The sequence below is a fragment of the Zootermopsis nevadensis genome, unplaced genomic scaffold (assembly GCF_977971745.1).
Source record: "Zootermopsis nevadensis isolate Lab colony 2312 unplaced genomic scaffold, Znev_1.0 Znev_ptg000004l, whole genome shotgun sequence".
Classification (NCBI taxonomy): Eukaryota; Metazoa; Arthropoda; class Insecta; order Blattodea; family Termopsidae; genus Zootermopsis; species Zootermopsis nevadensis.
The window spans coordinates 9,117,984-9,127,830 of NW_028259136.1; the positions used below are offsets into that span (position 1 = coordinate 9,117,984).

At 39.4% G+C, this 9,847-nt stretch overlaps 1 protein-coding gene across 2 annotated transcripts; it reads left to right on the top strand.

Annotated features, from left to right (window-relative positions):
* Window positions 1-450: 450 nt before the first annotated feature.
* Window positions 451-7,756, top strand: LOC110835140 (U3 small nucleolar ribonucleoprotein MPP10). Of its 2 annotated transcripts, XM_022075074.2 has the most exons (10): window positions 451-728; window positions 1,541-1,938; window positions 2,684-2,838; window positions 3,458-3,633; window positions 3,996-4,216; window positions 4,456-4,640; window positions 5,671-5,823; window positions 6,204-6,312; window positions 6,667-6,887; window positions 7,487-7,756. In XM_022075074.2, the coding sequence occupies exons 1-10, from the start codon at window positions 658-660 to the stop codon at window positions 7,640-7,642; spliced, it is 1,845 nt and encodes a 614-aa protein (XP_021930766.2). In that variant the 5' UTR covers window positions 451-657; the 3' UTR covers window positions 7,643-7,756. The 2 variants fall into 2 exon arrangements, with proteins under 2 accessions (XP_021930766.2, XP_021930767.2); XM_022075075.2 differs by lacking the exon at window positions 451-728 and having other exon boundaries at window positions 1,655-1,938; window positions 2,689-2,838.
* Window positions 7,757-9,847: the final 2,091 nt, after the last annotated feature.

Below are 9,847 nucleotides of genomic sequence, written 5' to 3' on the forward strand. Positions count from 1 at the left end.
TTATGTTATAGTATGTAATTTTCTGTTCCTTGATGCTGTGTTTTTCACAATCTAACTCTAGAACAAACTGGTATTTAGCAATCATGTACTGCAGTTCTTGCTTGATGGATTGTGTAAATAAGCAGTTATTTATTACATGTATGAGGATATTCCAGTGAAGTTGAAAGTGAAAATAAAAATTTGTAATTTAATTGCCACGTATATTTGGTTGAGAATATCCAGTGAAAAAACGAAGTACATGACGACAGTTATGAGAGACGTTAAGTTTTATTATTACTATGGTTATGCAATGCATTTATTCAGTACTCAACTAATGAGTTAGTGCCATGGATGCGCATAGATAATTCATAATTATAGTTTAGCTGCACGTACACTGTGGTCTTAACCTAACTGTGATTTGTACACAGGAACACCAACATGGTCCAAGTAGAATACTGTATATTAGTATTGTGAAGTTCATTAAAATTATTGCTTTGAATGACAGTTTATTGATTATTATTTCACAAACTTGAATAGTCATAGAAGTTTTATTTATTCCCCGACCCGTAAAGACGATGTATTTTTTGCAGTGTTAATAATGAAATGTTTCCTATGCTGTAAAATAAAAGATGGTGCTGCATTAAGGTAAAAGCGTGGCTGTTATTTGTTTTAGTGGTAATGGCGGTATCAGTGAATGATTTCCTTCCAACTTTTGAACGTTTAACGAAGAAACCTGAAGATTATTTGAGGTATGAGAATAAATAATTTTTTTATGATTCAAAATCGGGTCAGTATTTAAGCCAGCCTTGAAAGATTGCCTTTTATCTGGGTGGTAGAATTTGCGTAAATTGGAAATTCGTAAATATCTGTAAAATCACGTGCTTGTCTTTGGAGTAGCATGAATTATTTTATTCGTATTATAACATGTTCCACATCCTTGCCTTATACTTTGAAAAATCTGTGGATTCTTAATACTGTTCGGTTATATTATCTAAGGTGGATGTGTGTTTGATCGTAACAGGGTCTGAGGCCCATCCAGTTCATATAAAAGTCTGTTTCTCGGAGAGTAAAGCTGGCTGCTCATCCGAATTTAGTATTGAGTTTAAAAATGCATGCCACCATAAGGATACTTGATGTGGTGCCTACCAGAATTACAACCAAAGTTTCACGTTGTTTATAATCTGAGTGGTTTCTCTAATGTCTTTATGATTTCCTCCCATGTCATTATACGTGTTTGTGCCGTTATTTAATACTGGTATAAATTTTCTCATTGTGAATAGGTTTTTTCTGCCTCAATAGTAAATTTGTGATTATTTGATGAAATGTTCAGTTATACCTAATTCTTTATTGTGTTTAAATTACTGTAGCTTGTAGTTTTCTTCTCCAATGTTAAGTACTGTCCCAGTATCCGCATGTGAAAGCCACGCATGTAACACTTCCTGTTCACCACATTCAGAATGTCTTGTTTCTTTATCAGAATATCCAAAAATATGCTGGGGTTCTAATTCCTATAACATTACATTGTACTACAACATACAACTTAGCTGTTGTCATGGTTCAGTGTGCAGGCCAGTGTTGCCCCAGATGTGAGGGAGTTCCTCAAGAGGCTGTATGACTTTACAAAGTTTGTGGAGGATGACCTACCATCTGGTGATGCTCTCCCAGAACTGATTTTACAAGGCTTTGATGAGGAGCAGATCTGGCAGGAGTTAGAGCTGCAGAATGAGGCACGGAGAGATGGGCTGGTGGCCAACATTGTGTCTCTTGTGGCCCACAAAGATCGCCTCAAGTTTCCTATCCAGCTGAAGAATGGAGAGAGAGAGAGTGATGATGTGTGCAGTGGTGGGCAGCTGCAGGGCCGGGAGGAGGACGACATCAGTCGTGACAGCCCGTCATCAGTACCAGAAAGTGAGACAGACATGTTGGCTGACCAGGGATCTTCCATCAGGAAACGGAAAGGTCAGTTTGTTTGGTGTGTTGGTCTCCCTGCCCATGAACTTGCATTGTGTAGTTCTTTTGTGTATTGTGTTATTTATTTATAGGTTATTTAATGAATGTGGCAATTGTGACGTATTTGAGGTAATGCCCTAGCATTTAGATTCAGAGAGTGAGGAACACCACAAAGCCTCTTTCACAGTAGAGACCAGTTGAGGTTCAGAATATTGTGGTCTGAATAAAAGGCTGCGTTGTTTTTACTGCACAGCATCAGTTATCAGATAATATTGTTTTTGTAGTTTAGATTTGGTTGATTGTTATGTAGGATTTGAGGTTTCCACAGTGATGTGAGCACAGTTGGTGTATTCTTTCGGCTGTGTACAAGTTCCGGTGGAATGTAGGTACTGCTTCCATCTTCAGGATTGATGTGAGGAGTGTTAGGAAGGAAGTGGGTGGTTTATCCACGTTTAGATGGAGGAGCCCGGTGGGGGAGATGGTGCCATGCCTAGAAAATATGATATTGAACAATCCACAGAAATTCTACCATCTTTAGACTTTTGGCTCATAGTGTATTTTATTCATCTATGAGCCGGCATAGCTCAATCAGCATAGTGACTAGCTACGGACTGGAAGACTCAAGTCTGATGCCTGATGGGGGCAGAGGATTTTTCCTCTAGCCTCTGGGTCCAGACCCTCAGCTTATATGTTAGGGAGGGCTCCAGAACCCTTCAGTGTCCCATGGCTTTCAGATCTACTTTATGTGTTGCAGTACAGAATTATCCGTCCGTAGTGGATGATCAGTTCTTTAAGTTGAGTGAAATGGAACATTTCCTGGAGCAAGAGGACCGCCGTGAGGCTGGCCAGGACAGCAGCAGCGATGAATCTGTTGACTTCTTCCAACCATCACACAATGATGCGGATGAAGTATGCATTTGTTTGTTTGTTTTATCAACTGTAACCTTTGTTTTATTTCCTTTTATGTCTGTCTAATGGAATTTAAAATTGAGGAAGTTGTAAAAGTTGCTTCTCAGTTGTTTTAGTGTTGTTCTCCAAAATCTATAAGTATGCAGTAAAATACTGTGTTGAATTAATTCCCAAATATTAAAACAATTTATCCGTTGTGGCAAAATATTGTGTCATTAAATCGGTGTGATGGGGCACTAATTTTCATTGAGTTAGGCCGGTTTATTGATAAACAGACTTTTATTTAAAGTATGATATTACTATTACTAATCAGTTTACAAGTACAGTGAAATGAAAGTCTGTGTGATGTAAGTACTCAACGAAATACCATCCCCAGTTTCATTTTGTCATAAAAGTGACAGGCGCTGCCCTAGGCTTGATGAGCAGCTGCCATATAAATGGCTTAGCTGTGGCAAAACCTAGTTGATGAGGTTAGTTATTTTATTTTGTTATGTGCTTAATTACCAGTTAGTTTAATTGGTACGCTGTATAGTGTAGTAGTTTTGCCTTCTTGGTAGCCAGAAGTAACATTGCCAAATAAACCGCTGTTGATTTCTGAGTTTCTGTACTGTGTCTGCAGGAGGCAGAGCATCCGCACTACGTTGAATTCTTTGATGCACCACACGAAGATGGAGATGACCACGACCTCCAGCGTGAGAGTGAAACGGAGAGGATGGAAGTGGAAGAGGAAGATAAAGGTAGCGCAGAGGGAGAGACTGATGAAGAGGAGGAGGAGACACAAGTCAAGAGAGTTCGGTGAGCCATCTGATACTTGAGGTGGTCGGTTAACTGGCCGGAGTGTTTGCGTTCGGAATTGGTCCGGTCTGCCTGGCACAGCAGTGAATTCCAAGCTGTTGATCTGTTACCAGTTTGTAAAGCTATGGGTAATTTAATGACAATGTACCAAGTGTGTGCATATGTAGTATCAAATACCACAAAGGTGAGCATGTGTTTGAAGTGGGAGTGGCTGGGGTGAGACTATGGTGCGTTTCAAAATACCATCTTGGAATGTGCCTATAAATGACTGAGAGCAATCATTATGGGTTCTTGGATATTTTGAAAAATCAGATTGTTTATCACCAGAACACATGTTTGAGATTGATGGACACGTGTTTCAGGTTTAATGAAATACAGACTTCCGATGTAGAAAATGATACAGTAGGAGCCAAGTCAAGTATGGAGATGAGACAGGAGCGTCTCCGAGCACGACTAGATCAGCTGGAGGATCAGGCATTGGCTGAGAAACCTTGGCAAATGAAGGGGGAGGTCTCCGCTTCTTCTCGACCACAGAACTCGCTGCTGGAGGAAGTTGTTGAATTTGATTTGACCACAAGACCAGGTGAGTTGTCAGATGATAATGGTCAAGAGCTTGTAGTTGGTATTACAAACTTTTCAGGTACTGGAAATCCGTCTTCATTGGCGTGTATTATCGAGAAGCATGGTAGCTTTTAGAGTAAAGTGGGAATTACAAGTTCATATCTTGTTTTGAACAGCAGTAAGATGCCCTTGTTGCCATATGTTGACTCTTTGTGGATTGGTTGAGATTTCATTGTGGTAACATTGCGCCATCTCCTGCAGCCCCGGTAATCACGGAACAGACGACATTGCAGCTGGAAGACATTATTCTACAGCGGGTGAAAGACCGCGCGTGGGACGATGTCGAACGGAAAGTTAAACCTGTGGAGACCCCTAATGAGTACAAGAAGAAGCTTGTTCTGGATCAAGAAAAGAGTAAATTCAGTCTGGCCGAGGTGTATGAGCAGGTCAGTGCTGCAGTGTCTGTTTGCTCACAGGACAACTTCAAAAAAGTTGACCAGTTTCAGGGAGCGGCCATACATACCTTTATTATTCTCATCGCATTTGGGTGGGAGCAGCGCACATTCATGATTTTGGATCTATATAATTCTACTAGTTTTCTTGAAGTGTGACACAAAGAACAGTATTATACAAACTGTTTTCAGCTACGGCACACCCCAATTTGTCAAAGACGTGTGACATCACACCACGAAATGTCACCTCATGTAAAGGAGGTATGGAAGTACACGTGGCCATAAATTTGTACCTGCATAAAAGTCCTTGTGTGAAAACAAAATGTAACACATGTTGAATAAAATTGTCAATGGTGAACCGTTGCGTGCGTGTGAACGCTTTATAAACTCTAATTACGAAGGATAAGAGGTTTACTTCTAGCTGTAACGGGCTAATATACAATTTCTCATAACAATTTTTAGCACGCCTGAGACCTTGTGGTGGCACACTGGTTTGTGGAACACTGACATAGAGAACTATTTTTCATTTAAACGTGGAAACACCTGACCTATTGTACGTGCTCCTCTGATGGTCTAAATATCTTACAGACTGCCCACTGAAGTTTCATTTGAATTAGGGAGAAATGAATTTAAGATTTTTTTTTGTATATTCTTTTGTCATGTGTCTTGAAGCATAATTTTTATGAACCCATATTTGAACTCTGTGTGACTGATGTATATAAAATTACTATCACCTGTTTGAAACTGTTATAGTTGTTAATTGATGTTTTATCTTGTATTGAATTTTTGTGGTGATTTTGTATAAACATGGCTATTGTTAATATGAGTGGCATTAAAACCTGTAAAGTCTGGTCCTTCAAGACCTTAAAATTTATCAAGAAAATGGATTACATTTTTAATATTCGCTTTAGCTTTACAAGTACTATAGACAGCATAACTTGTTGCCATCGTGAGAGTTTGAGCATCTTTTTTTGTTGGCGTACGATTAATCGTACAATAACTTGTGATAATTTGGTATCTTCAGGAGTACATTAAGCAGCGCCAAGCACAGGAAGCTGCAGGTGACGATGGTCGTCCAGAAGAGGAGCCGCCTGAGCACCGCGTAGTGCGGACCATGATGTCATCTCTGTTCTCAATGCTGGACGCGCTTTCCAACTTCTATTTTACACCTAAACCAGTACGTTTGCTGCTGAGAATAGTTTAGATATGGAACTCTGTTTTAAACTTTTAATGACAAAATTGCTTTGCCCATTTTGTGCAAGGGATGACCCACGATGGGTAGTCACATTTCTGTCTCAACAAAGGTAACTTGTTGACTTCGGTTGTGTCATTATGTTGACTGGTCAGTTTATGATGAAGCGTCAATAAAGTGATGGGGAAAAGCTGGTCTACTCAGAGTAACTTTGTTTACGTGTCCGTTTGAGATTGAAACCGCGCCTTTCAGGCGAGAATGTGAGCAGTGGCTCTGTCATTGATGATTATTCTGGCTATACAATCAGATTCTCCTACACCAAAATGCTTGATGACGAGAGGTTATGTTCACTTTCCACATTGCAGCCGGCACCAGAAGTAAAGATTGTGAGCAACCTGCCTTCCATCACCTTGGAAGAGGTTGCCCCTGTGGCCACAAGTGATGCTGCCCTACTAGCACCAGAAGAAGTACGAGGTAACTATCGATTGCAGGGTACAGCTATTTTGGTGATATTTGAATTTTAAGCAGTTATAATATTTAACGTTATATTTGCGTATGAGGATGCACGAGTACAGTTTTGATTGCATAGGCAGAAGTAAAATGAAAGTGGGTTTCATTACGCACTATGCATAAGATTCGGTCAGAATTTACATTTACATTTACATTTTGTATCTCTGTTTCTGTTCATGGTGTGATGTTTAAGGCGTGACATGCAAACTGCACTGTTAAATTTGTCTTTATATAACCCTCTGCACTTGATACATTGTCATTAAATCAAGTGTGGTAAATGCGGGAGCACCACATTTACGTTGCTCTGTGTAATGGCAGAACGACCCAAAGGGGATCTCATTGGCAAAGGTGAGCGTACCTCATCTGACAAGAAACGGGAACGTCGACAGAAGAAGATCAGACAGAGAGAACGGCAGCGTGAACGAGAGAAGAGGGAACGAGATGTTGAGAAGCTACGGCCAGGCCTGGGGAACAAGTACAGCAAGGAGCAAGCGTTGCGAGACCTGGAGAAGGTCACAAAGAGCAGCAGTGTTACACAGGTACAGTTGCCTTTAAAAATATGTAGGTATTAAATTAAAATAATATGTACACTACCAGAAACAATAGTGTGTTGCCAGTGGAATGCAGATGACTCGGAGTAGGAATAGTGACTGACGTTACTTTCTTGTATAGTAATCAGAAATTTACTCTTAGAATAAACAGTGATTACTTCCCTAAACTATTTGAGCCTTATAATGGAGACATGTAGTGTCTTCGTAGGATTTGTGGTTCTCACAGCGGTGGGTACAGATGTGACTGTCTTCTGGGTTGTACCACCGCGAAGTTTTAAATATTATATAAACATGCTTTGGTTTCAGAGGATTAAGATAATTTTTGATAGGTGCACTTTCTACGCTTTACTGCTCTGACTGTCGTCTGTAATTGATTGGTGTACTATATCATGCGAGGTGTAGTGGTTATGCTGGCGTGAGTTGCTTTTGAATAATGGCTTTTGTGCTTCAGTTAGTGTGGCTTACCATCTTTGTACCTGAGTTATAATTTTGCGATCTAAGGTACGCACACAGCTTATAGTGTGGGAAATATGCAGACCTGCTTTCTGCAGGATGTTCAAACACACTTTCTTGTTGCTGCAACGCAGGTTGTTGAGAAGAGTAATGCGAGGGCTGTGCGGTCATCGACAGCGTTCTTCAGCCGTCTACAAGACGAGGTGAAGAGTCATATTAAAATGAAGTCTTCAGGTGCCAACCCTGATCAAAAGAAGAATGTGAGGTCTGCTAAGAAACTGAAGTTGTGACTAGCGTCTTCGTTAGGCTCGCTGGTTGTGTAACATCACGAAACTTATAGGAGGTCTGTGACGTAGGCCAAACTTGTTGTTACTTTTGTATGTATATTAAATGACTTAAGTATACTGGTCGTCGGTCTGTATCTTAACATCCTTACCCTCCTAATTAGCCTCACTTACATGCAAGAAATATAGGTATCCCTATATTTAGGTGTTCTGTGCTCTTTTGTGTAAGTGGGCACATCTTTTAGCGGAAAATATCGTGCTACCATGTTTCAGTGGCCATACAGTCTTTGTGCTGCCATCTGTCATCGGTCATGACACCCATCAAATGTGGCATCCTCCATTATAACGTGATGTGTTCAGTGTACAAAATTGCATAAATGACCAGTCTTTATTCTCGACTTGTAATGACCTCCACTGTTCATGGGGCATTTTATGTAGAAATTGCAAGGACTGTGTTGCAGCGTTCAACAGCAATTGACTGTACACTTCCTCTTTTTTTTCTTTATACTGCAAGAAAAGGGGTAATTTTTAAAAGTCATGCTTCTTCGAGGTATCGCCAAATACCTGATAGAGCTCATGCAATCAGTGTTGCGAAGTCTGGAGCATTGGTACACATCTCCTTGTATCCCAATCTTAGATAACCAAATTTAATCCTTGAATGTGTGGTATGTTCAGTTCTTTTATGCTAATATTTTAGAATCAAAAGTGGGTATACATACTATTTTAATAGAATGGGTAGTTTTACAGTTGCTGTTTCTTAAGGTTAAAATGTGGTTGGTTTAGAGTTTGGGTACTGGTATAAATTTTAATATGTAGCCAGAGAAGAGTGAATGTTTTATGTTTCTTAGATTTTCTTGTCATAAAATTGATTTCTCATGTGCTACAAATGACTTCTAAGAGTAGTAAGTACTCTGCTGTTTTGCTGCAGTCATTGTGTGATTCAGTAAAATTTACATTCTGGTTTTAGATGAGTTTGCAAAATGTACAATTCCTATGAAGCGTGAGATGTTCTGACTTGACACTTCTCTGTGTCAGTATTTTGAAATTGGTTTGCAGCTTAAATTATGCCAGACTGTAGTTGGAATTTTATTGCATATATTTTGTTGTATTTGAAACCTTTTTATTTTACAACTCGTGTGTGATATTAGTGACCAGTAGTTTGTTTTGAACATTACTTCATTGTGGCCTTGCTAGGTAAGTAATTGCAGTTCCCCCTTTCCCCTCTCATTTTATAATAACCTAAAGTTTCTGAGGATATATTTTGTATGTCTTTATGTGTAATTTATAATTCTGAATTTTCAATGTGGGGTATTTTCTTGTGGTTTGCCTGTGATGTTGGTATGTCATAAAGTCTTTCATTTTTTTATGGTAGGATTTTATAGACTGCTACTTTTACTGTACAGCGTAGGACAGATCTGGTACCAGTCATAGTAAAAATCTGCTGTTCTGACAGTTTGGTAGTCAGAAGCATTTAAGAATTATTTAACCATATCTGCTACATATTGCATTGGCTGTGCTATGCCTTTTCTTAAGTTCATGCTGCACATATAAGAAAATATGAAACCAGAGGCCCACTGTTTGTACAGCATTAATGTACAAACCTGCAATTAAGATTGCTAGACCACCGTACATAGGTCCATTGTAGTGTGTGATATAACACATGGTTTCTGATAAATTGGAGAGAAGTTCAGTTTTTTCGCACTTCATTTGAAATTTGTGGGGAAGGTCTTTGTAGTTCTTTGCCTTTTGTATCTGGAGTCTAGTATATTGCTTCAGCTTTCAGTAGTAATCCAAACACTTAATATGTCTCAACCTGAAAACTGAGGTTATACTTTGCTGGTTCCAGTGATAGATAAGCCAACATTTAGCTGCTTGAGCCTTTGCACAAACTTAGTAATTTTATTTGTTGTATGTACACCTTATCAGAAAGAAATCTGTAACAGATGGATATGTAAATGATGTATTTTGTTTCATGTAGCTGTCTTTGCATAGCAATTTTTAATGCAGTTTGAACCATTATGGGTACCTATGAACCTGAATATTATCACTAGGCTACTTGCTGGTTAACTAGGGTTTTATTTCTGGTAGTGGCAGAGATTTCGCTTATGGCTAATGCGTCCAGACAAATTCTGGAGTCCCCCACGACCACTGCATTGGTTGACGTTGCTAAAGCGACCGGGACGTTAAGCTGGCCACAAATTCTTGTGTTAT